This window comes from Caloenas nicobarica, chromosome 5 (genome assembly GCF_036013445.1).
Source record: "Caloenas nicobarica isolate bCalNic1 chromosome 5, bCalNic1.hap1, whole genome shotgun sequence".
Lineage (NCBI taxonomy): Eukaryota > Metazoa > Chordata > Aves > Columbiformes > Columbidae > Caloenas > Caloenas nicobarica.
The window spans coordinates 62,930,131-62,957,721 of NC_088249.1; the positions used below are offsets into that span (position 1 = coordinate 62,930,131).

Genomic DNA, 27,591 nt, shown 5'->3' on the forward strand with positions numbered 1-27,591 from the left:
TCTAACAAAAAACGTACTGCCCATTATCATTATGGAAATTTTAGCCTTGTCCTCATCAATATTAAATTCAATGTTTACCTACATTTTCTCTATAACTCCTTTAACAAAAAGGGGTAGGAAAGAAAAGTTTAAAAAATAGCCACCACGCGGTTTGCCTTGTTTCCAAATATTAGTACTCTGCGTTAGAATGCTTGATCACTGTGCTGTCTTTCTGGTAAGAAAATTGAATTACAGCCTAACCAAGAGACTGTGCTCAATCTTCAGGCGACCCTGTTCGTGCTCGGTTGTCAATATTCGGCTCTCAATGCATCCCCCTCTGTGGAGGCAGGAGGGAGACCTTGAGCTCTAAGAAGAAACCTCTGATTAGGATGGCTAATGAAGCAGAACTGGTCTTTTTTTTTTCTTTTTTTTTTTTTTAGTCACCAGATCTCACACATTAGGCACAAATTTAGAATAAAAAGCCATAAGAAATGAGATGTGTATAATGTGCAAGGACTTTTTGCTATTTCTGAAATGGAAATTTCTTTTGTCTGGATCAAGACATGGAATTTGGTTAGGGATAATCAAGACATTTTGGACTAATCCTTTGTATTTAAAAATATCCAGTTGCTCATGCAGTCTAAGGGCGCATGCATAGAGCAAAGTTGTCATAGATTAGATTTGCCATCATCTAAAGCATTTTTGCGCAAATTGAAGTTCTAAAGCTTTGTCAGATTTCACAAAAGCAGCTTGCATGCACAGTCTATTCATACTGGTCATTTGTTTGGAAAGACGATATTTAGAATATGAAAAGGTCATTCACCATTCATAAAATACATTATTCCTGAGGACAGTGTGTGCCTTATACTTCAGTAAAATAACGTGCAGTCAATGCAAACAGCATATTAAACGAAGTCTAGCAAAAAGTTTTCTCAGCTTAAGCAAATGGCTAGATAGTGGCAAAACCTTTAGACATTGTTGACATCCTCCAAAAATAAAGGAACACACACAGTGTTTCTCCAAAACTTCTTGTGCTTTTCCAGTGCGTAAAATGCATGATGTCAGATCTACATACTTGCCTTTGATACGCTCCTATACACCAGTGTTGAAAATCATTGATAATATACATATTTAAATCTCAAATACAAAAAGGTTTTCTTTCCTACGTGTTTTTGAAGTCCAATTGGAATTTCCTTAAGTATGTATTGACCTGTGCTAATATCCACAGCAGAAACAGGGAAGTATAAAATAATCAACATTTCTGATTTCTGCCTAATTTTATCTGGTATATTTATACCTTGGGCCAGCCAAGGCATTTTGTTTTTAGAGAAAACATTAAAAAGAGAGCTTATCTGTGACCTTCTGAAGAACTGAAGTATTATCACTATGGGGCACAGAAACCGAAGCTGTGACACGTGGTTAATGCTGTCAAACGGTGCTTGATAATCCACAGAGTGAAACGGAGAGACAATAAATGAAATCAAACGGTGTGATTCTGTAAGCACTGAGGAGAATGCATTAATTATTTCTGATAAGGGCTCCTGAAGAATTTAACACACAACCCAGAATACGAAGGAACAAAACAGCCTTTCCAAAATACGGGAAGCTGAGTTCCACCAGCCCTTTACCACAGAACTCATGGGTAATATATCTGATTAGACCATACCTTCCAATTTCCTTCTCCTTTGTGCAATACCGTAGATACTCCTATAGTTGCCTTGTCTGGTCACAGAGAGCTGGAATTAACCAAGAAATCTCATTAATATGGTGAAATGACTTAAGAACTGAAGGGCTGACGCTAGGCCCTCTGGGTACAATAGATCCTACTCATCCAATTTTATGGGATCTTGACTCTTAAAATTATTTTTATATGGCATGATAAAATAAAATGATTGTGCTAATACATGCAAGTGAATACTGGAATCACAGTTTTTGGTTCAGGAGGGTGTTGTAAGTAGCAGAAATTCAGGTTTTTTCCTATCTCTCAGCAGTGATATTACTGCAGCTCTATCCCTAAAAATAATGATAAAATTTGCAGCCTTTATAGTTACTGTGCTTTGTTGACTCTTAGTTTTTTAAATTTTTCTCACCTAATATAGAGATGAACTATTTAAAATTGTATAAGAAACAGAATGATTATAACTGTTTCTCCACTCCTGTCTCTGCAAGTGAACCTTGTAGACTTGTTTAAATTAACTGCTTATCTTTTCCCATGTTATGAAATGTTAGTAATAGCCAATTTCATCACCAAAATGTGACCATAACTATAACCAACACTGCTGTACACTGTATGCACATAAAAACTGAAATTTGATTCTTTACATGAACATCTACCTTTTACAGCGATTTTATCCAAAAAGCTCCCCAAAACTGTAAGAAGGCATACAAATAATAATAATAATAATTAAAAAAAATCTTAAAGTAAACACTGTGTGTGTGTGTGTGCATTATATACAATCTGTATACATATCTGCCTGTATCTAACTCCCATGCTTTGACTGATCTAGGCCAATAAAAGAAGTGCACATTACTGGAACATTTACAATTACAATAAGAAGAGCATTGTCATAAAGTGCTCTGCTGCTCCTTCCCTGAACAAGCAAGTCACAATGTTATGCTGTATGTCTGATATATATCTGCATAAGCTTGCATACTATAAAGAGTTAATTGTATATTCAGGACAAAGTGTTTTGCACTGTATGAGAATATTTCAAGTTAGCATTCTGTAGAGTCATGGAATCATTGCCCAGACAGGTCAAAGGGAACAGTAGCACAGTTAGACATCTGCACGCGACATCGGAGCATGAAAACGACAGTTTTTTCATCCTGGAAGCGTGTGGAGGTGGCCTTTCTGCATACAAAAGTGGAAAGACAACTCAACAGCCACATCATTTTCAAACACAGCTGCAATGTGTGCAATGCGATGTGTTCTTAGTGCTGCTGTTTTCTCTTTGAATTTAGAATTTTTGGTTTTCAACTAGAAGGATAAATTAATGACACTGATGTGCAAATTTTAAACTGCATAGTAGATATTAAGCAGCCATAGCCCCCTTTTTTGGGGTAGGACCACATCCACAATCTCAACAAGAGACTAGGACAAACCTGACGAAACAGTAAGCCTGAAAGATCATTTACATCAAGTTACGGCCACAAAGGCAACAATTGCTCTTTTCTTCAGAGGCATTACAGATGGAGCTGAGCAATCAGAAGCTGTAGAGTAGTGGATTTCATGTAAGTTGGTTTTAGTCATGCCCTTACTGTGTGAAAGTTCACAGGTAATTTTTTATTTTCATTATGCTGTTAGTATCTTCATGAAGAGCATGAAAATTCATTGCCTTCTTTTTAAACCAGACTGGCCAAATTTTTAATCTGTCTCCACATTCCTGAGTGCCAATTTTCCTCGATGCTCACCACACACCAGTTACAGGCAAGGCTCTTCGTTTTCTTCATTGGAAGCATCTATTTTCCAGTTCTCACCAAAGCCTGCAACTATCCTGCCCAGCAAGAACATAAATACACACCGCGAATCTCATGCACTGATGCCAGACTCTGACTTCATTTTGTAACTGCACTCTTCAATTTCCAAACAGTGTTTTTGTTGCAGCATGGTAGTGACTAAGGCCATTCATGGTGATACTGTTTCCCGTTCTTTTTCCTTTCCCTCTGCAAATGCTCCAGTTCAGCCTCATACATCATTTCCTGGACTAAGTATTTCTCTCTCCTCATTCTGTCGCACAAGTCTTTGGGCATGTCTGGAATCAGGTAGGCAATGAAAGACTTTATTCCAAAAACAAGGTGCTGAAAAGAAAAACAAAAATAATTGCTTCAAGGATGCAGAAATACTCATTTCTAGGACCACATTTTAGGCCTTAAAAGTCTGTGGCAAAACTGGAACTGAGATTCATTTCATGATACACACACATATGGGTGTAAATGAGCAGTCTATCAGAAATGTGAAAATGCTGAAGTCTTCTGAAAAGTAAAACTAAGGGTATAGCAAGTGACCTACATTGAGATGCGACCACAGGATATGCTCATCTGAATAACAATAGCAAACACCACCTATGAACAGTCTTTTTGATTAAAGAAACTAACCAAATTCCTGGACAGTATGTAATACGTTCTTCAAGGTCAGTACGCACATTTCTATCTTTACATTCGGCTACAATCGTATATCATTTTCCTGACACGCATTCTAACTTGTAATAACTGCACTTAATGTACACATAAGTTTCATTTCTTCTTTTTCAATAAAACATGGGAAATTTGGTTGGGAACCAACATGATTTATAAGACAACTGTTAAGGAAATACAATTTAGGAGGCACTCCAAGCTCTGTAAATTCAGTTTGAAGTGACAGGTTAACAACGGTTTGAGGAGGGCAATTTTTTTTCCCTCTCACTTGACTGTGATGAATAAGCAGTTGGTGATACTGACTGTTTTTTTATGGGACTACTGTAAAAAAATCAACTCAGACTCTAAAGAGGTAAAAAGGAATTGTTCCTTCCCATGACTAACCTCAAATACTATGATGAAGGCCAGTCGCGCTGCCAGGACATGCCAGAACTGCAAAGTGAATTCATATGGAGTTGAACTCCATGGTGGGGCTCTGTAATCTCTGTACCTGTAAAGGAAAGAAAAAAAAAGCAGTAAGTTAGTCTGTGGTCAAAAACATGAACATGGTGAAGAGCTCTCTAGCTTATGCCAGATCTGGCTAAAAGGAGAGAAAGTGAACGGAAAGCCTACTTCAAGAATAATTAAACAGAAAAGCAGAAGAATAGTCCACAATACAGACAATTAAAAAGGGCTGCTTATAAGATGGCACTTTTTGCTTACAAAAGTCTGGAGCAAACAATTTCCTTTGTTGTTGCAAAGATGACAACTTGGAGTGTTAAGCTCAAGTGTGTTGACTCTAAATTGGTTCTTGTCTTTGCTTAGAAGCAGTTGAGATTCTCCAGACAAAGTCTGGACAAATGTAACCTGATTCTGCAACTTCTTAGTCAATTCAAGCTCCCACTGTAAAACTAAGTCTGAAACCAGAAAGGATGCACTCACGTAGTGTCATATTTAATTTTTTTGCTGAATTTCTTGTATTCATCTTGCATAGCTGTTTGGGGTCTTGATCTCGGTTAGAGCCACAACAAAAACATTAACTGTGCATTTTAGTGAATCGATCTCAGAGTGCTTAACAAAAATGAAATGAGAATTTTTACCTTTCTTGGCAGCTGGGGAAACTTTGAAATGAAATAATTCATAGCGGTAGGAAAGATACAGCTTGCAAGAGTCCTGGAAAAACTTGGAACATGGGTTTCCAGTGTGTTAGTATTGCATCCTCCCCTAAGTGTTTGTACCTGAGACTCCCATGCTGAATGAACTTGAACTCCAATGCTTTTACAGACTAAATAGAAACTATACTGCCAGTAATTTAAGCTAAGCACTGACTTCCAATTTAACGTCTGTATTAACATCTATGCCTGTACTATGAGAAGGGAGACCACAAAAACATACCGGCAGTATCCTGAGTATCCCATCCCAAGTTCACTCAGATCAAATACTGACAAACTGCTGTTGACGTATCCTTTTAAGCATCTGAAAGGAAAAGATATAGGGTGAGGACCTTCTTCATAAAGCGGTTAGATAGTATAGATTCTGTATGTAAACATATTCTGCTATCACGTATCATTAGCTTATCACGACAAAAGAAATTCTAAAATTTTAAGCAGAGAAGCAAAGATTTATTGGAAAGAAACAAATAACATCTGTTTCAGGGACAATACTGTTTAAAAATGTATTTTCAGTGCCTTTCATGCTTTTGCTTCTCATCTACCAGCAGATATAAACCAAAAATTGTGGCTATAGTATTCTTCACTGTCTCCTAAAACTACTGGACGTAGAAAGATGGCCAGAGAGGCAGAGAGGAGAATAACTTAACATCCTTGCAGAATCTCCACCAATCATGCAGCATATACCAAAAAATGCCAAATGAATCAAAGAATTTTCACCAACAGTAAAATGAACAGTGCACATATACCAAATAGACATCTTAAAGGCAACAATTTTTTAGTATGAATGACAGAAATCACATAAATACATTGAATCGTGACTGTACGAGTGAAATTTTTGTCTGTTCCTGGGAAACCACAGACACACAAGACATTCCATCTTCTTGGAAATCTGTCCTGTAATTTAACAAAGGGCCTTCTGAAAGGCAAAGAACATTTAGAAAGAGATGCATCAGGAATCCTATTATACCTACTGAACCTTCAGGTTTGCTGTGACATCCCAACTCACTACAAGCAAAAGAAGAAATAGAATTACACAGTTCTCTATTAAATGGGTAGTGCACATTAAGCACTAACTGGACCCACGGTTCAGAGACACCGGTAAGTGTCTGGAGAGAAGTGCAGGAATCCGGCCTGGTGGTGCAAAGATAGGCAAGATACCTTGCTAGAAATAAGACTAAAGATGGAATTACGCTAAATATTGTCAAGTCCAATCTTGCTAGAGCTTGGCTGCAAGCATTCCTGAAGAGAAACAGGCAGAGAAGGTTGAGGGTGAACAAGGCTTAGGATAAAAAAGGGTTTGGGAGTATATATATGTGTGGGGGAGTGTGACGGGAAAAGACAGTCTGGAACTACTGTAGAAAAGCCTGAAAACTGCTACAATATATATTAAACTTTGTTGTTTGCATTTGGAAAGGAAGATGTAATTTTCCACCTCTCTAACTGTGGGGTTAGTTTGCAAACTCTCTGGAATGGCTGAGTTACTTGCATTTAACAACTGTGAAGGTTTGCACAGATATCAAAGGTAAAATGTTTCTGATGTAGGTTAAGTATGTTAACACAGAAAGACGGTAACAAAAGTGTGCTTCCACTGATATACACACATATATATAAAATATTTTAATTACTTTTCTTGTCTGTATCCTTGATCTGTACAGGGACCATATTTGTATGCATAGACAAAACGCGGAATGTAATCGGAAGTAATGGCAATAACAAAGGCGTTAGTGATGACAGCCAGAACACCAATTCCTTCCAGAATCCCATACCAGATACCTAGAAACAAGGGAAATGACAACAAAGTCACTAGTTTTTAACAGTCATATTAAGTCAAACAAAATGACACTATTGGTATGAAAGTTGTTATTAGTCATATAGTTTCGATTCTTACTGAGAAAGAATTATTCAGTCAGATGAGCTAGTCAAAACCAAGCCACGTCCCCACATTCCTCCCACCCCTGGCGCCACATGAACGAAATCTTACAGTAGGGCACACCCTGCTGAGAAGAAATAGCCAAGGAACAAAGCTATAACCATAATATTTGGCTATAAAGGCCGAATAAAGACATTTGGAAAGAGGTTTCTTATTTTTATTTAATTCCGTTTTAAACCAAAAGTGAATTTAGTCCTTAATTTTTAAATTCAGTTGATTTTGAGTAGATGTTTAGATCAAGGGTTCCACAAATCAGAAGCCTAAAATAGTATTTAGCCTGTTTTCAGAATTCCAACTATTGTGATTCCTTATTGGAAACTGAAAGGAAATTTGAGGAGTCTTCTTAGCTAAGAAACTGAGTATGCTTTTGTTGCTTAAAGGGAGAGTTGAGATCTGGAGGTTACATTATCAAATTCACTCTTGACACACCAAATATTTTGAGGGTTAAGCTACATTAAAGAAGGAAATGCAAAGAGATGGCATCTGACAGTGACAGTCATTAGGTTCTCTCACCTATATCTGTTGCTCTGGCAGGCATAGGTCTTCGCCACTGAGTGACAAACTTGTAGGCATCTAACCTTATCTCGATGATATTGTTCAGCAATGCCAGCAGAGGTGCCAGTGGGAAGGCAGCCACGAAGATGGTGGTAAAGCCAAACTGTAAAACTAAACCGGCATTTCTACAGTTAGAAACTGGAAATCCAAAAGATCTTTTAATGTGCAACACAGTCCCAGTTTCTTAAGAAAACCGACACCTCCCTAAATTTGCTCACCCATCTCTAAGTATTCGTCCATTAAACCATGGAGATTCATAGGCTGCAGATTCCAATCTTTTTCCCACTGAGGTAGAGAAATTTTTTGCTCCATTAATTGTCCTCCTCTCTTCATTTTGCGTCGTGACCACCAATTCTGTAATAAACTTTATTAGATAAACAGAGCATTATTGACTGTACTTGCTCAGTAGTTTACAGTACTTGCTGGTATTATTTTGAAATAAGTGGGCCTATTTTGAATAGCATCTGAATGTTTACTTTGGTATTTTCTGGAAATATTTACAATATTGTGTACGACGCAACTCAAACGACTTCCAAAAGTTCTCAATCCTGCATTATGATTTTAATTATGTCTTTAATGTAACATGCTAGGCATTGCACAAATAAGCTTTTCAGAATATAGAATTTGCTTGCATAGATTTTTGTAGGATTTACCACATGCATAAATAAAAAAAGAAGAGGAAAGAAATCATGCATAGTGAGAACATTAAAAAAAATGATGCTTTGTTTTTAATCCTGCAAAAGACAAACCAAATAAGTGGAGCTCACTAAGAACTCTATAGTACTAGAACATATTGAATATTAGAATATGTCTACTATTCTTTGAACAAACCTAAATATCTAGATGCTCTACAGAATATTTTATTCTTGAAGCAGGAAAAAGCGTCTAAGGAGGTGTTGCTGAAGCTGCAAATATTTAAGACTGTTTTTTACAAAGGTGTGTAAAGGTCCTTTCACAAAGTAGTTATAAATATTAAGTACGTAATAGTCTCACAAATTAAAGTGTTATATAAATGAAAAATATTACACAGTACTGACACAGGTGGCAATTAAAGGCTTGTATTTATTTCTAGATATTACTGAAAAAAGACTGAAGATGGGAAATAATTTTCTTATAAATATTTTTATTAACAGGCTACTATTTTTTCTCAAGCTAATTTAGTGTTTAGCTCTTGATCTCTCTTGCTGCTGGAAAGGCCTCAGTTGCAAACAATAGTTTTGTCAAAACAAGACACTGCCTTCCATAAAGGATTATAAGAATGTACCAATATAAATTCTAGACAGAGTCAAGATGCCAATGGGCTGAGAAGACAGGAGGCCTGACACTTCAAGTAGGTTTCTTCTTTTCAGAAATTCACGTCTCACAGCAATACAGTGCACTGCCCCTCATTCACAGAATGATTTTGCATCGCGAGTGTAACCCTTTTTGACATGTTTCTCAAGGTTGAGACTTTGATTAAAATAATATTTGATGAGCAACCTTTTGCTTTTACTGAAAACATATTCTTCCAGTTTCAAGAGAACTGTAAGACTCTTAGCCCAACACTCTCTTCAGTAGCTGAACAGCTCTGTTTGTATTATGGAAAATGAAATCACAATAACCAATTTAGATGGTTAACATACTCTGAGAAGCTTTATCTTAGAGCAGCGGTTAATGCTTCCCTTGGGAGTACATTTACAGTATGTGAGATGCAAAAAGTGGAAACATTCTGCAAACATGTGTTGTACTTGAAATAGTTATTTTAGCAAAAGTGGACTATTTATATTTTGTGTTTCTTACAGCACATAAGGGAAGAACGTAGACCCAGTTATATATTTAACCACTGTATTTTTAGGCCTCAGAGCTAACACTGAACACAAGCCTTGTGCAAGCACTAGTAGCAAGTCCTCCCCAGCCTTCAGTCCTCCCCATTTTATGCGCTTATGAACATTCACTTCCAGAGATCAGTATTTCAGCTGTTCATTGTCTTCACCAATTAATAATGACAACGAATTTCAATTAATGATGAAATTCTGCCCTCCACTCATATGAAAAAAAATATTTTCCCCCATCACTGCATCACACTAATATGTCGTCACTGTTTGTAAAGCAAATTTTAACATCTGAACTTACGGATAGCCTAGCTCCATGAAGTTGTTCCACATTTGTTTTAAAACCATAATAACTCCCATTTGCAAACATAGATCTATCAAGCAGCCACTAGGATGACACTGAAAGGAAACAGAAAAGGATCAGTATCTAAAAATCAGAGAATTCCTTTAATTTTTATTTGCTCACAGAGTGAATGGAAAACACCCAAACATGTTTGGTGAAAAACACTAACCTCCAACTACAGAAATATTAAAAGAAATATTAATAACAGAAGTAACACAGGCTTTAGTGGAACAACCTTTAGCCATACTATTTCTTGGAGAACTGGATGAAGTTTTATTAGACCATGGAATACAAAATTATGGTATTTTACTCCATGGCGACTAAGGTTCAACAGATGAAATCTTTTTTTCAGAGCTATGGAGGTACCTTCGGTGTGTTAGCGATACCAAGGGAGGTGCAATTCTAACACACTTTCACGCTAAATTTGGAAAATATTATTTTTCTTATTTTAAATCAGTATTTTCACACTGGCAGAAGCTTAAGAAGTTGATAGCACTATACTTATGTCCTCCATCAAAAAATTCCACATACTCAGGAGATTCCAATCATGTAGGATCTGGTAGAGCCTGTGAGGTATTATCTGTAATGTCACTGTTTGCTCTTCCCGAAGAGAGGCAGAAAGAACGATGTGTCTCATGTACAGAATGGTGGAGAACACAGAAGGAAAAACACGTCGCCTGTTTCCTGTCCTCTGCTATAAATAAGAGTTTACTCTTCACTGCACTTAGATGGAATAATAAATCTCTCAAAGTGGACATAATTCACGTCCTCTAGCTGTTTCCTTTTCACTCATGGAAATGTCACAGGAACACAAAATAGGATTGCTTACCTCTTCCAGTCTCCATCTGTTAAAAAGCTTGTTGTACTTTCCTGGGCGGCCTGCAAATCTGGAAAAGAAGATTTCTGTTTCTTGGTGGACATTCCAAGAACACTCTGTATCAGTAGTTATTTCACAACATCCACTGAGCAAACTCATGAAATATAAACAGATTAAATCACACAGGCTTAAATCTGGTATCTGTAGGACACGATAGTTTCAGAATGCAAACAAGGACCATCATTTTGCAAGCGATCCTAAGCTTTTATTACGCCCAGAACAAAAAACTTATGTTCAGAGGTTTTAGATGTTGGATATTCAGACTCTGTAATCTACCTCTAAGAAGGTAAGCCATTGCAATACGTAGGAATTTAGTGCAGTACAGGGATCTGCTTGCCCACGTGAAGTGTGCACTGGATTGCACCCTCAGACATACAAGCATAAATTTACTTCCAAAGCCATCATAATAGATCTAACAGATTTTTGCATAATGAACCGAATCAAAATTCTTGATGACCTCCAGAGAGAGAAAAAAACCTGTGTCTGGTCCTACTAGACACAGGAGAAAGCAAGATAAAAAGAAGTTTATAAAGTGTATGGCAAATGTATCACTGGATGTAACAAGCCGACTAACAGAGGTCGTTTTTTTTTTCTCAAACAATCTTGAACTGAAATTATATTATAAAAATTTATAGAAGGTACTCTGTGGGTTCTGCAGGAATGATAAATCTGATCATAACAAAACTGAGTGAAGATGGAGCAAGGTTAGACACGTCCAGTATCTCATGCTCCGAGCTAAAGATCCAGACAAAAACTGGAGCCAGAATTTCTGCCTCCTACTCTTGTATAAGACCTGCCAGACAACTTTTACTATTCATAGAAATGGATCCTGGGAAATGTAACCAAATGGGAATAAATAAGAAAAAAGTGTATAAAGCCTGTTAAGGCAGGGCTAAATACAGACTCACGTTAACAAGTGGTTGGCTTTTCATAGCTCCTGAATTCGCATTTAGTAGTAAAGTCACTTAAAAAGTAGACTTTTTACTGTCTAGTTCCATGAGTAAAGATTTCAAAGTTCCAACCTTCACATACGGTTAAAAATATTAATCTAGTGTTGGTAATTATCCTCAGAAAATGACTTGCATCTAAATCTTAAAGTTCGAACTGTCAGTGTATTTTCTTCCAACCTATAAAATTAGCAAGAATTACGACTTCTATGCAAGTTTTCCTTTAAAAACAGTTAGGAAAGATAACTTACCTGCCAAGAAAAAAGGCAATATAAAAGATGGAGCTGTTCAAGTTGACGAACTGGAAGAGGAACATTTTCAAGGCAAAGCTGTTTTCCCATTCAGATTCTGTTCGAGGGTGCTCTGCAGAAAGACAAAATGTGCATGATATAAACAGAAATGAAATAAAGTTATGCCTAAATTTACTCACAGATCAATCAACACTAACAAAACAAGTGACGGTTTCAACTCATGGAGTCCCATCAAGATCCCTTTTTTTTTTTTTTTATTTTCCTTCTCAAAGTGTTCAGTCCGCAGGTCACAAAACCATTGTCCCAGCTCAAGATTATGTTGGTTCTATGTGGAAACAGAAGTTACAAGCCTCTCAGTACTGAATAGGTCAAAACTCTATGGGAAGATACCCATCCACTTCCTCAGGACTTCCCTATCACAGCACTTGCGAAGTGTTAAACATTTTATAATGAATTAACAAGGAAATAATGGAGAACCTTCTTAGTAGTGGTGTGTGTTTGTTTTTGTTTTTGTTTTTCTCCCCTCGAGCCCCCCAAAAGAATATAGAAATGTATTAGGGCTACAAGTATTTTGTGTGGGTCTGCACTGTGTTGGATGTTTTTCGTTACAGTTTGTAGAACATGATTTATGTCTGAATTATAACTCTGTTATAATGACTAATATATATTTTTTTTTTAAATTTCAAATTTCTTTGATGGATGTATCAGACTTGGAATACAGTATATTGATAAAAGCTTTAAAGCACATATGTGAGTTGGAAGTCTAGGCTGCCTGGATTTTTCAGTTAAAATACGTACTACTTAATTACTTTGGTGTAATGATGACTAAATTAGGATACAAATGTACAGGATAGTAACTTAGATATGGACAATTGTTCCTCAGAGGTTAAGATGTCATCCTTTTCTTTGACATAAAACACCTTAGAAAGTGGAGTGAGCTGCCTCGTTCAAACACCTGATGCTCTGTCATGCTTAGTTCAAGAAGTCTTTTCTGGTTTTAGTTATTTCAAAATATATTTTGAGAAAAATCAGCTTGAATACTTAATTTTTTTTTTCCCATTCCCTGGTCTGTAACAATATATTTAAAAACTTAATTAGGAATACAAATCTGTGTGATCTGAAAAAATATTTTAAAATATTTTAATAATTTGAATAAGCTTCTGAATCTTTTTAAACTGTTCAGCTGCTTGTTATCTGAAACACTGGTTTTGAGCATCTTGTTTAATGAATGCTCTTCAATACTGCAACCAGGAGAGGGAGCTGTTAAATTTAAGTAGTGAACTTGCTTTTAAACGATGACAAGATCAACTGCATATGTTGACACAGGCTAAAAGAGAACAATGCAGAAGAAACACTAAAATAATATTTTTGCATAGTAGGAGATTTTTAAATGCTGTCCTTGTCTTGTTTTCTGTAAGCTAGAAAGCTTCACCTCTATGACCGAATCATGACTAGAGGCTTCAGTAAAAATTCTTCATGTGACAGAATTAGAGCTGCTTTAAAATTTATGACTTAACATTTTTATCTTGGACAACGTAATTTTAGCTTAACCCATTTTTCCACACGGAAGTTCAAATTTAAAAACTGTAAAAAAACCCAAACAGGCATTTTGGAAGAATGAAAAAAAAAAAAAATCTGGTTTTGTATTCTAAGAAAGAATGTTTTGATTTTTGTTCCATTATAACATGGCGGTTTTTCAATTTACACTATAAAACATTTTTTTTTAAAAGTAGAACTATAAGAATAAATTCCTTTCTTTTCTATTATTTCCTTAGTGAAATAATCATATAATTTCTTTCTCTGGTATTTCTCACTTGCCTAGGGAAATGTCAGTATCATACTGTGCACAGATGAAGTTTCCAAAACCCTATTTTATGGAAATGTACAGGTATACGCCACGGCTAGCAAGAACCATACCACTAGTAAAGACCTACATACCTAAATCTGTCAGGAGATAGGCAACCTTTTCATATACCTAAAACAGAAATAAGAGACAGTGTAAGTATTGCACATCCTGCCTGTTGTGATGTCAAATCCAGAATGAAAATTTCCTATAAAGACTTCACTGAACTACTATTGGCCTGTTGTCTTTATCCATGTAAAAGTATGTATGTATATGTATTAAACATACAGCAAAGGTATATCAAGAGACAATAGATAAAGTGTTCAGACATCAACAGTTCTCTTAATGAGCAGTTAGATGCTTACCCTCTAACTTCAGGAACAATCCTATGTGATCTATAAGTAGGCGAAAGCCTTCACACAAAACAATTTCCCTTTGCATGAATGTGCATATTGGTGAAGGTATCAGCCTCCTACTGAAAACTTCCTCATCTTTCTATATACTGATTATCTCCAGCCCCAAGTCAGTTATGAACTCTGAAAAATATTTCCCTGAGTATTTACTATTAATAGCAAGTTATTTTCAATAGCCTTGGTGTGCTTGTTCACTTGAATGTACTTTTTATGACTTAGAGTTATCATATATAATAACAGAAATAAATACATGACAGTGTGTTTTGAAGAATGCTGTCTTATTGCAGCTAGTGCACAATCTCCTTAACAGAATTAAAGGCCATTGTCTGCTGTGCTGTTATTCCTTTCTACCTGTTTGTTCCTGCACAGGAATAGAGAAATGATAAATTGATGTACATTGTGCTGCCACAGCAAATGATTAAACTTGCGCTGGTATATGAAAGGAAAACTTTAAACTGAAATCACATATCACAGTGATTGAAGACTCTGCAACAGTGATATCACAGCTGCATTTTGAAGAAGGGAGGAATTCAAAGCTATCAATTAAAAAAAAAGATAAAACCAACGAACAAACAGCAAAAAAATTCTCAGCCAAGAAAATGTAGTTCCATTTAGAGACGTATTGTAAAAGGTAATGTATAAAAAAACCCAGATTCAAATCTAGAAGGCAGTAGTCTGTACTAATGTGATATGGAGACATAAGCAAAGATGTACAGTAACAACTTAGGTAGGCAGTAGGGAAAAATATTGACAAACATATTATAGTATCAGAAGAGGTAAAACCCCTAAAATATGAGCTTCAGGTACCACTATATGAATAAGCAAGAGCTTGTATATATCTGACATACAGTAAACTCAGTAACCTTGTAAAAATTGCTATTTTAAATTAATTCCTCCTTTTAAAAAAAAAGAAACAAAGCAGAAGACTTACAACATTGAGTGACATGATGATCATAAAATTGATACAGACTCCAGTGCCAGATGTTGCAAACTGCCAATACTTTTTGATGAAATACCACTTGAAAGAAGCAAACTGCTCCATGGCTACCAGGCGATATACCACAACTGCAAACACCGCAGTGAGGACCAGGGAAATCTACAGGTAAGTATTTATGAATAGAGATATTAGAACAAAATAAGCCATATCTGAAACATTTTCCACTAAATTAATAAATTAACTAGTGTTTTAAAGACTGCCATTTGTTTTGGTGAGCAGACTTCGAGAGAACAACAATACTAGATTGATGAATTAAAGCATTTCTTCACTGTTCTTTTACAATATAACTATATTACATCTTTTAAATGAAAGAAATCTATAAACAAGTAGTAAGACTGAGCTAATGAGTTCTGCCTATATTATGTAAATCCACTAGTCTTAATGAATGCACTCATGTCTTGCGTCACTATTTACATCAGAATGAGATTAAAGACTACAATAATTCCAATATTATTAAGCATTACCATGAAGAATATTCCTGAGACAGACACCATCAGTCGGCTGAGCTTATCAGGGAAAGGCTGAAAAGGTTCAGGTTTTCCTGTGATGGGATTTACTCTCTCCACTTGGGAATATTTAGCTTCAAACTGGGGGCGCAGTTCTTCCTGGAATGACACGGTAGATTCCTTTTGTTGCACTATTTATTTCACTGAAGTATCAAAAATCAGACGTATATGTGCTTTGAAGTAGGAAATGTATACTAATACGAATTCTTCGTTATAATAATGCAACACAAATATCCAAATAATTTGCTCTTTTGAAAAATCCTTGGAAACAGTGCCAGAGAACAGAAACCGTCTATTGTGAGGCTATTAGAAGCACCGTAATATTGACTTAAACACTAGTTTCTCAGCAGAAATTGATAAGAAAACTATAAATTAATGCCAGTTATGATAGTGCTTTTTGTGATATGAAACCATTTATTAAAAGCCACCAGCTTGTATCTACACATCTATGGAAAGCTATAAAACAAGTAATGGTAAAGTCTCTATTGACTCAGACTGCAGTTAAATCGCCAATATAGTTAAATTACAGCTATGCTCACTAGTGATTTATGAAGTAATAAAATTATTTTATTATTGCTGATGCTAGTAGCAGAATGTTAAAGGATAAGTCATGCCTCTCAGAAGGATATAAAAGCTAGTTTCTGTTCCTTTGCTTGTCTTGGTCCCCTTTTTAGGCAGAATTCAGAATTTCCAGTACAAGAAACCATGGAATTGAAAGGTATCTGTGCTTTCATCAGTAGTAGCTCCTGTCATCTGGATGGGCAGTGTTTCCATTCAATTTTTGAAAAGACACTTTTAATAAATGTAGAATTCTAAATGGAATTATAATGCTAGTTGCAGAAGGTGAAGTATCCTTGTATGGTCTCAAGTATACTTGTTTATTCTGCAACTAGTGTTATAAATACAATCTGAATGAAAAATTCAGAGTACTAGCATTCAATATGTATTGATATTTACACTTAAATCATGCTGATAGCAAGATTTACTCCTTTTTAGCCTTACCTCTTCATCTTCCCAGTCTATGAGGTCCCAGTCATACGTTAATACAGCTCTTCGTCTTTTCCAAAACTCTAGGAAGACTGTAGCTGTGAAAAATCATCAACTGCACGTTAATTGTGGAAAAGAAATAAAAAAGGCCATGCAGATCTCAAGAAAATCAGCGATATGTAACATAATATCTGTCGTTAGCCACTTTCTGGCTGTTTTCCCCATAGAATCTCAAAACTATAAGTAACTTCAGGATAATCACTGTTAGAATTGGAACACTATTTTACAATGTTTATCTAACAATCTTCTGTTTTGCTGGGTGCTGTACCTTTACAGGGTTACGTACCTGGCAGTATGAGATACTGCCATCCCTTCTAGATCATCATTTAGCTTTTTAATTTTATTCAAAACATATATATTTTAAAATCTTTCCTTGAAGAAACAAGGATATAAACACACACTGGTATCTACTAATAAAGAGCTAAATTATGATCTCATTTTGTTCAGTTCAAATCAAGACAACCTCTGTTCTTTCCCAGCTATACAAGCTTTATACTGGGGTAACTTCGCTACTAAAATATTTCTTTAAACAATTATTTCTAATCTATGTGTGAGATCACAACCACATTTCCCATGTACTTAGCATTTTTGGTAGGTCCTGTAAAAATAGGTACAACCAACAAATAACTCCAAGTTTCCCAAAAACCGTAGTTTGCCACTGAGGGTAAGACACTCTGTTTTGGTGGGATTCTTGACAAAACATGGGATTATCTGACTGTTTCCTGGAAAATAGTGATTTCAAATAGGGAGTGAGAAAATTTGCTTCCTTCTGGAGAGTCATTTGCTGAGAAGGAAGATTTTAAACTCAAATTGAATAGGATGGTCTCATGTTCCTACCTTTTTCTATATTTCTGTATTATGTTTAACATCTTATTAGGTTTATATATGCATTATATAAACCTATCATCATTTAATACATATATATACGTATGATTTATCCATATACGATATTAAAGCACAATAACTAGAAGTCAGCAGAAGTTCACCATACCATGACTCATAAACAATGGATGGTTGAATGAAAGGAACTTGTCCCTGAGTGTTATTTCTAGGTCGTATGTTCTTTCATTCTTCCAAGCACGGATCTTACCTTCACCACAGATTTCATTAAAGTTTCGGATGCTTGATTACTTGTGTAATCAGAGAGAGAAACAACCTTTTCTCACTGTCCTTGGAAGTGCTACCACAACCAGTGCAGCACAAGACTCAGAAACATTACAGAAGACACCACCTTGAAAAAGAAAGCCCTTTGCGACATGGAACTCAGGAGCAACCTAAGGCCATGCTATACACAAAATAAACAATACTTTTCTCATGTGACCAAATAGGTAGGAGAAATACAACACATTCTGCAAAACACGGTGTTGGATGCTCCTCTGCGTTACAGGCTGCTCTAGGAAGCACAGCCAAGATATCCGCTAGCCCTGTGCCAAAAGTGGTAGATCTGTAATTGCACAAATGAAATAATTCACTTAGTTACACTCAAAGGTAAAAGAAATAAAGGAAACAGCTCAGTTATCAGGAATAAAATAATGAATTTTAAATCACACTGACTTAAAATACCTGAGTCAGAGAAACTGAAACCAAGCAATTAAATTAATGTGGGGTGGTTTTTTGTGGGTTTCTTTGTTTGGTTGGTTTTTGCTTGTTTGTTTGGATTTTTTTGGTTTTGTTTCTGGTTTTTTGTCTTTTTTCTTCCCTCGGTGCCACTATAGAAGAAAAGAATGAGGAAGGGTGGACTATTGAAGTACACACAACTTCTTTGGATTGGGAAGTATTTCAGCTTGTGTAAATATCAGTTGAAGTTTTGGAAATAAAATGAGGCAGTTGTGGTCTAGAAGTAACACGAGACTGTGGACAAATGGTGTTCTCAGTTGTATAGACACTGATCTTCTAATGCTATTTACTTCATTCTGTCTGTCCCCTAAGATTTGAGATACCTTGCTTATTTTTTAAATCTACATCTGTCTCTAAGGTAGAATCTTCAGGCTCTGGTATAGCATGAATAATACGCTCTAGTATAATATGAATAATCATAATAAATTACGTCTTTTATGTACACAAAGCACTTGATAACACAATGATCAAGACAATCATCCAGTAGATGAAGCAGGTGAGGCCCGATTGCTAACTATACCTGCCAACTAAAGCACATTTTCCAGACTCACCTGAGCTTTTAAAAAATGCTGCAATACTCGCTTTCACACAGGAGAACAGAATTCATGGTAATTTTGCTGTACTACAAGGCTATTGAGAGAGCAGTGTCAAAACCTAGAAGTATATATGTATACGTATGTAAAAAGCATGTCGGAAAAAAAATAATTCACAAAAGTTGTGGTGTAAACTTCTAGTCTCAATGACAGCGAAAAAACATCAGAATTTTAAAAATTCAAATATTTGTCCAGGAAGCCTGGATCCTTCCTGGTTTGCCTTTATTTCCCTCTACCACGCTGCTAATGTCATCCACCTCTGATCGCCCTCTGTGCAAACCAGCCCCTCCAGCCCAAATTTCCTGGTACTTCACTGATTCATCTCTTACCCTGATCTCCCAGCTCTGAAAACGCTAAGCCTTGACTTTTATTAACCACTGCTGTAAAAAAAAAAAAAAAACAACAAACCCAAAAAACCAAGACATACAATAGATGACTAATCCAACCATTCGAACATGCAGATGAGAACATTCATGTTCTAACATAGCTTTGACCTGGCAATTTCTTTCCACCTAATTCCACCGCTCAAGAGTTCCAGAAAATTGACAGTTCAGAGGGTCACATACAAGCCTCCAGCTTCCTACAGAAAACATTATCTGGTGCCTCCACGTTGCTTCCCATTTTGCAGCTCCAGTTGGGGTTCTGAATTTTAAATCTCATAATACATGGTGTACGTACTTTTTTTTTTCTTTTTTTTTTTTCCTTTTTTTTTTTTTTTGTGTCCAGCATTTTGGTACAGACACACTCATTTAGGGATTTGTTATTCAGTGCTCTGCAGTTCTGCCTGTTGTACACTTCCACAAGTTTCTTTCAATCCTTATGTAAGTCACCTAATGTTTACTGCCCTTGCACTGTCAGTACTTGCACTGCTGAAGAACTAAAATCTCTAGCTGTGTACTCCACACAGTTCTCAGCGTTTTAGAAAACAAGTAAGGTGATGTTTGATGGTTAAGACAGACAGGAAAGATTGGTTGTGTGTTGATATAGGCTTAAGTAAAACAAAGGTTTGACATTGTCAAGAAGAAGAAATGATGAATGGCTGCTGTTAAATGCTACAGAAGGAAAGGAGCAGAGAAAGAAAGAAACCCAAACAAAACCAAGAACCCAAGACTATAATTTGAGTGCATCTCTTTGGAATGTTTTTTAAAACTCACTATGTCAAAATGAACGCTGTATTTATTTCCCCAAAATTACTGCAAAGAGTATTTTCAGTAAGGAGCTTGGGCCCTGTCTCCACTACCTCTCTGCAGAGTTTGGCCATAGCCAGCCAGGCCCTTTCTGAATATTCTGCTCCATTCCTTCGGTTTTATTAAGTCGGAGTCTTTCACAGTAAAGCTATGCAATAAAAAGTCCTACAGATTTGGTACCACACCTACTACTGAGACACAGTCTTCAAAATTGAAACCTATATATTTAAGGTCTTGCTATTTTCAAAACTATTCAAATAACCTTTCTTTTTAGAAAACTATCAGAAAGGCTTCTCGGCACCATAATGTGTGTATGCCGGTGGGAACTATCCTGTTAACCCTAGTATATCACTTGCCATTTGGTTAATGCTGCATAAGATCCAAATTTGGACACACATTTGTGGTTTGTTTTCAGATTCCATGGTCAATTTGTTAGATGCATGCCCACCCAGCCACAGCAATAAATATGAGTTGGAAGCTTGTTGATACCCATTGCAGAAAAACTCCTTTAGCAGAATGCTGGATTCCAAAGAAAACCAAGCCCATGATATCAGACTCTCTCCTCCCTCCTCTCAAAGACCACCCCACCTCATGCCACAGCAAAAATTTACTTTCCCAAAAGGGTTATTAGAAAGGGTAGAACTCAATTCACGTCACAGGAAGCCTTCCACTTGTCCACTGCAATATTTTCAAGAAAACGCCACTAGTTGCTCCCATATAAACACCTCCTGTATATGCCATATCCTCAACACATCTCAAGGATAAGTTACGAAATAGTATTTGCACTTGATTCCTTAAAAAATTAAGGTGGAAACACATAACAACATTCCACTCAAACGGTCACACACTACTGAAACATTTCTGAGTCGCTCCTTACCACATACCAGCCTACAATAAATATATATAAAAAATTAAAGATTAAATTAGAAAAAATCGCAGGTTGACTATATCAGCATATTAAAAGTTATATATGATATCTCTGGACTCCTCGCTCTTAATCCAGTAGTGTTCATTTAAAACCTAAAGTGAGGAGTAAGAGTTGTAACATTCAGATCCCCAGCTGATTATGTATTCCAAAGTAAAAATTAATGATAACTGATACATGCAGAAAATTTGGATTTAGATTGTTAAGTTACTGCAACTGTGAACACATTTGGAGATAGGATCAGACCCATTTCTAGCAGCACGTTTTTCTCGACAGAACTCCTTTTTCTGCTTTATTTTGTAGAAGACACGCCTTTTCCAGTTTCTATCCCACAAAGTATACTGGACGAAACTCTGCGATAATAATAAGCTATCTGTTATCAAATTACTAGTTGCATAGTATGCGAAACAATAGATTCTATAGTTTACAGAAAACAGTCGCCCGTCTGAAGCACCGGTTCAAAGACTTTCAAAGGATTAAGCAATAAGCACTGCCTGCCCACTTTACCATAAATACTGCAATTTCTGTGGACTCTGTAATGACAGAGCTCGGTCACGGCGGCAGCGAGGTCGGCGGGGCCAGTTCCCAGAAGGAAGGGCTGTCCCACCTCACCTGGACGGCGTGTCCCCGACTGCTGTCACGCCGCCACCTTTATTGTCCCTGCGCTCCCCCCTTCCCTCCAGACTAAGTGCGCTCGGGGCCAGAGCGGTATTTCAACAGGTTCTTGCATATTTTGTAGAGCTCGAAGGTAAGCCTGAGGTGTTTTTAATGCTTGTTAGTGGATCTGATTAATAAGCTTTTATATAGTGTATGGGGTGCCAATCAATGCCATTGCAGCCAAATTCTACTTGAGTGTATTTCTGATAAAATAATTGAAAAAAACTCACATTTTGTGATTCAAACATTAAAGCAGAGAGGTAGCAACCATATAATAACAACAGTATTTCACTCAAATTCATACTTTTGTGTAGTGGATATTTATGCTCCTTAACAAGCAAGCACAGATTTTCTCTTAGAGTCAGTTCAGAGCCCATTTTAAACGCTGGGGAGCTCTTGAGGTGGTGAAGTATTCTGTGTATGCCGCTTTATACCAATTTCTGTAAGGAAAGGTATTGCTACATTGTTATTGCTTCTGCTGAGTTTAGTTGTATGGAAAATGAACAGGAAATACACACTTAGGAAGCTTGGCCAGTGCACTTGTAACTTATCAGTTACAGAGAGGAAAAATTTAATTATAGAATACAATTCATATTTATATTCCTCTTTGCAGTTTGCTAAAAGCTTACAAATTATTTTCTCAGTACAAAAAATAAAATACATTTAAGCTTGAAAGTTTATTATTCACTGCTCATTAAATTTAGAAGCATCTCATCCTTGGAGAGCAAATCTGAATTTCAGAGCAAAGAGTCACAAAAGCAAAAATCCAATAAGTTTCTGGGACTGTCCTTAGCTATTATCTCTTTCTGAATTCTAGAAGATAAACTCTCTGTATCTTGGTTTATATTTTTTCCATCTATTTTTGGATCACTAACATAAAAGTACAAATAATCTGCTTTATGAAGCTTAAAAAGCATAGTAAGCATGAAAGCTCTGCAAATATTAACATATTACTCCAGACCACAAGAAATAAAGAAATGCCATTAATAATTTGCTCATCATGGCACCGTTCACTACATAAAGTACTTTCTAACCACTACTGTAAGGCAGAAAAGTGGTGCAAGGTTTGATTTACTGACATTCAAAACACCCTTTGAATTTACAGGTTTATAGACTGTATTAGCTACCTACAAGAACAAGCTGAAATGTTTATTTTCTTGACAGTTGCAGAGGTTTTGCAGACATTACTGTCACTGGCAGGTGCTGGGTTGTGTTCAGGAAATACATGTTGCAATTACTCTATCATGCCAAAAATCTATTTTTAAGTACTTACTATGCCACTGGATATATATTTATATGAAAATTGCTATACAAGAATTTATTCGGATTTTTTTTTCTCTGTGTTGCTGAAGTATTCAGCACAAATCTGATCACTTTGAGTAAAACACAAAGCTGGGTGCAATATCAACAAAAGGATTTCCAGGATGCAGTTCATCGCAGGCTAAGGACTGCAGTACACAACTTTCAAAGCACCGAGGTTTCTTCTCTGTGGTCCCCCATGAAGATTACACAAGTAAGCCCATCAGAAAAAATAACAAAGAATTTGTTCAGCAAGGATATTGACTCCTTTGTACATTGATGTGTGAATTAAAATTACAGTTAAAGTGAACTGAGCATCATTTCTCTATGTAGTTTAGTTACAGTGAAGGGATAACAAGCAATATGACCAAACCCACTTTGTTCATTAATACGACTGTTAATACAAGGAAGGAAAGACCATGCCACTGAATTAAAACAATAATACTGTTAAAATTAAAGCATGTGTTTGAAAACTTTGTAAAATACAACAGGTTTTTTTCTTCACTATTTTGCAGTTGTTAGTGCTAACAAATCACAGTCTATATAAGGAGTTAAAAACTGCATGGTCTCAACCTGTCTCATATATTGAAAAAAACACACCCCACCTGCCAAAACCCCATGGATATACCAAACAGCAGACCTGCTACGATCGCATGACTTCAAGATGAGTTTTTCTCATCCTTCTCAATGTAACATTTGAAAAATTAATGTATAACATACAGCTTCCTGTTTCCTATAGGGAAAAAAGTTTCCACACAAATTCAGCATCATCCATAACTCCTGGACTGACTTAATTTTCAATTTGCTCCTGGCAGAATTCATATGACACTCACCGCTCAGGGTCACTAAACATTATCCATCAACTTTCAGGGCTAATTGTAACAATTATATTTCTTCACAATGGAGCATAACTATTTAGCATGCTCTTGGAGTTGCTGCCTGTCCAGAAAACACTGCCTCAAGCATGCCATGCAAATGTGTATCATTATCTCATCCTATAGGAAAGCGGTTCTGAATTATTCCCCTCTGTGTATGAGGCCTGTTTACAGAACTACAGAATTTTCTTGCAGAAAAAGCATTTGTTGATCATCAATATTGTTTTGGGTCATTAAGACTCAAGAATGTAAAGTTTTCAGCATCAACGCTTGGTAAACTAGTGAGATCTCTATAGTACAACACTTTTTTTTATCAGCTTATTTGGGTCTTAGCGGAGTAGGTTTGCTTTGCAAAATAAAATAACAGACAAAAGTGAATTTCTTGCAGGTTCTGTACATAACAAAACAAACTTTGAAGTCAACACCATGCAAACCTCCTGTGGAATGGTTTTCCTTTTTCTGCTTGTAAGACTGCAATGGAGTGAAAGCAATACTGGGGGCAGAGAAGTAAATGAAACAAATGATGGAAACAGCTCAATTAGAGATAATCAGTCTACAGTGCTACCAGCTTCGCAGAGTTTTGCTCTGCCTCTGACTACAGCCATAAATCCTTCTGCCGTCAGTCATGCTGTACCACTGACTGCCAACGCCAAAGAAATTGTAACGAGAAACCGAGAGATGAGCCGTTGGCCACACAGCACATCCCTGACATCCACTGATGGCACCACTGTATCTTCAAATGTCACTACGGTATCAAAAGATGGAATAAATAACTCTACCACAAACTTCAACAGGATCCCAATGTCTTTAGTGACATTTACAACAACAGGTGACTTTTCTGCAGCAGTGACCAAAAGTGCTGTAGCTACTTCTGCTTCCACAGGGACACCAAGTAACTCCACGGTCACCCACAGCACCCCTTTGGCTGCAGGGCTCCCCGGTGACAACTCTTCCATCAACCCCACCACGTCGTCCCCCACCGGTATCTCTTTGACATCACCCACGGTGACACGGGACAGTCCTACGCTGAACTTCAACCCCACCCAGAAAACAACAGAGCTGAATCATAATTTCAGCAGCTCTTCTACCACATCATCTAATCCAAAAGATCCCAACAAAGGTAAGTATTAACTAAAGTCCAAGTGGTTTTATTAAATTAGAATGCTGAAATAAAACCTTTTTTTCATTGAACAGGAGGCTTTATAAGATGTGTGAATTAATAGGTGACCTAGTACAGACTAAAACTAAACCTCACTCCAAACAAAAAAACAATTTTTAGAATTATTTGCTGTTTACTTGTTTAACACTTCCAAGAGCGGGGGAACCTAAAGACGAGTACTGCCCATTCACACTGGAGTGGGCCTTCGAAGCAGATGTGTAGAAATAACATTTAAAACATGTAACAAGTCAACTTATGTAAGTTCAGAAACTTTGGTGACCAAAGATGACTTCTTATAAATACTTCCAAAAGAATTACTCATTGTGCATTTAATTATCAAGCTGAGTATGCGTGGGAAAACAATGGAGCATAAAACTGTCATGGCACTTTTCTATCCTGCTGCTCTGAATCAGGTCTTCAGGAAAAGAAAAGATTAGAAGACAGTAATTCTTTGCCATTAATTAGCTTTCAAGTTTTTAACACAGGACTGAAAGGCTTACCCACCATATCCAGGAGAGTACAGTTTGTACTAAGAACTGAAGGAGCATCAGACTTTCATGTTTCTTATCATAGTTCTAATAATTACAATGTACCCGATTTTTGGATAACCTGACTAAAAAGGAAGGGGAGCGGGAGAGCAAGTTCAGTTCCAAGAGAAACAGAATACTTTGAAGAAAAGTTTTACGAAACTTGAGGAAAATCTTGCAGGAATGCAGTTATTCTGCTAACTGAACAGGTGCAGAAAGCATTACTGGATATTTTACCTTGCATTCTCAAAAACTGGTACTCTAAAACTTAATCACTTGAAATTCACAGGCTGCAATTTTATCTGTTGGCTTAAATACTTCTAAATAATTGCATTCAAAAAGCAATTACTGCTTATTTCTTTAAATAAAAGGATAGTGGTTGATTCTGTAATTAAGCCTGGAACCTTTATTTGGAATAAAAACTCTTTTTTTATTTTTATTTTTTTTTCCCCACCAGTTATTCCCTTGAAAGTCAAGGATGGAGATGTCTCATTTCTTTTACAAAGGCAGAGAGTTTCTGCAGAGAGGCTGGTTTAGTCGTAGTCTGCAAAGCATTTCAGATCCTTGGTGAGAAGTCTCACTCCACAAAGCCCTTGACTGCAATAAAGCAACAGTGAAGTATCTGATCTTACAGATTTATTATTCTCATCAGCTGTCTCTTCCTTCTTTCTTTCTCTCCTAGATGAAACCAACAGAGAAGGAATAATAGCTGGCGTCATTGTGGGAACCATTTTGGTGTTTCTATTAATTGCTCTGATTGGATATTTTATATGTCATAAGAAAAGGTCTGAATCATTTTCCCACAGACGGCTTTATGATGATACAAGGAATGACCCAGGTAAGGAACAGAACACATGTTTTGCATAAGAAATTTTTTTACTTCTGCACAGAGAATAATCTGGTTTTATTGAATTATTAGGGATTATATCATTGGCGTCGAACTAGTTTTCAACTGACAGCACTACATTATTTTGAATTTTAGCTTAACCAATACTCCCCTTAAGTCTGTGTCTCCTCCTTACAATTTACTTTTTTAACCTCAGGAAATACAGTATCTAGTATCAGTGAACCTGTTCAAAGAACTGCGGGTGAGTTCAAAACTATAACTCAAAATCTCTCCCAAACTTAGATTAACTGAGAAAATCTGGACTACTTACTCATCCAACTTCTATTACAGAAAGAAAGACGAAGTTATATCTGTTTTTAGGAGTAAAATCTTTTTTAAGAGGTTTAAAAAGAAGAAGATTGCTTTTGTCTTCTCCATGAATATGTATAAGCTTGTATTAAAGTATAATCGCACAGTCTCCAAACATTTATGTCATGTTCCTAGACTTTATTTTTAAATGATTAAACAAACACTGAGAGGCAAAACACACTTTTTTCCTCATATAAAATCAAATAAAAATAAAACTCTGGCAATATGCCCCTTCTGGCTCAAATGCAAGAGCTGAAAGCTGCCAGAATGTCAGATTAGGAACTGGCTTTGAAAGTCGACCACCCATGTAGTGCTGAATGGGTGTTACTGGGAGGATGTGTTATCTTCAGAAGATGGTGAATCAGGGCCTTCATCTGTTGCTCCCTCACGTGTAACGAAAAAGGTTAACTGGAGTCAGCTGGGAGGGATTGCTGAACTACACCGTGACGTACTCAGTGTATGGGGATAAGAATCTTTCAAGCAATTTATAAAAAATAATTACATTATCTTTTCAGTTCTCCACTTAGACAACTCACTTGGGCCATACAATGCAAGTTTTGGATGCGCGTCAGATGACAAAACCAGCCCAGCAGACACAGCAGAAGACCCCACCGCAGGGTGCCCATCCAATGACATTCCTATGGCTGACATGACCCCATCGCCGCCTTCACCGTAATGTTTGCTCCAGATTATATTCTCACCTGTTATCTACATGCTTTCATTTTTTTCCAAAATGACCTGTCAGCTGTTATCTTACAGCCATTGCTGTGTAA

General features: G+C 36.6%; 2 protein-coding genes across 3 annotated transcripts in view; one reads left to right on the forward strand and one right to left on the reverse strand.

The window, feature by feature from the left end:
• Nucleotides 1-3,594: 3,594 nt before the first annotated feature.
• ANO3 (anoctamin 3) overlaps nucleotides 3,595-27,591 on the reverse strand; it is a 179,227-nt gene continuing 155,230 nt past the window's right edge. For both annotated transcript variants that reach the window (XM_065635814.1, XM_065635815.1), the window contains exons 15-27: nucleotides 16,740-16,822; nucleotides 15,696-15,836; nucleotides 15,166-15,330; nucleotides 13,917-13,953; nucleotides 11,979-12,090; nucleotides 10,733-10,790; nucleotides 9,862-9,959; nucleotides 7,968-8,113; nucleotides 7,708-7,860; nucleotides 6,890-7,037; nucleotides 5,488-5,568; nucleotides 4,498-4,603; nucleotides 3,595-3,777 (exon numbers count right to left, since the gene is read on the reverse strand). In XM_065635814.1, the coding sequence (XP_065491886.1) occupies nucleotides 3,595-3,777; nucleotides 4,498-4,603; nucleotides 5,488-5,568; nucleotides 6,890-7,037; nucleotides 7,708-7,860; nucleotides 7,968-8,113; nucleotides 9,862-9,959; nucleotides 10,733-10,790; nucleotides 11,979-12,090; nucleotides 13,917-13,953; nucleotides 15,166-15,330; nucleotides 15,696-15,836; nucleotides 16,740-16,822 (1,511 nt within the window). The remainder of the gene's footprint in view (nucleotides 3,778-4,497; nucleotides 4,604-5,487; nucleotides 5,569-6,889; nucleotides 7,038-7,707; nucleotides 7,861-7,967; nucleotides 8,114-9,861; nucleotides 9,960-10,732; nucleotides 10,791-11,978; nucleotides 12,091-13,916; nucleotides 13,954-15,165; nucleotides 15,331-15,695; nucleotides 15,837-16,739; nucleotides 16,823-27,591) is intronic.
• Nucleotides 24,364-27,494, forward strand: MUC15 (mucin 15, cell surface associated). The gene is made up of 3 exons (XM_065635564.1): nucleotides 24,364-25,057; nucleotides 26,306-26,461; nucleotides 27,334-27,494. Exons 1-3 carry the CDS (start codon nucleotides 24,364-24,366, stop codon nucleotides 27,492-27,494), a joined length of 1,011 nt encoding a protein of 336 aa, XP_065491636.1.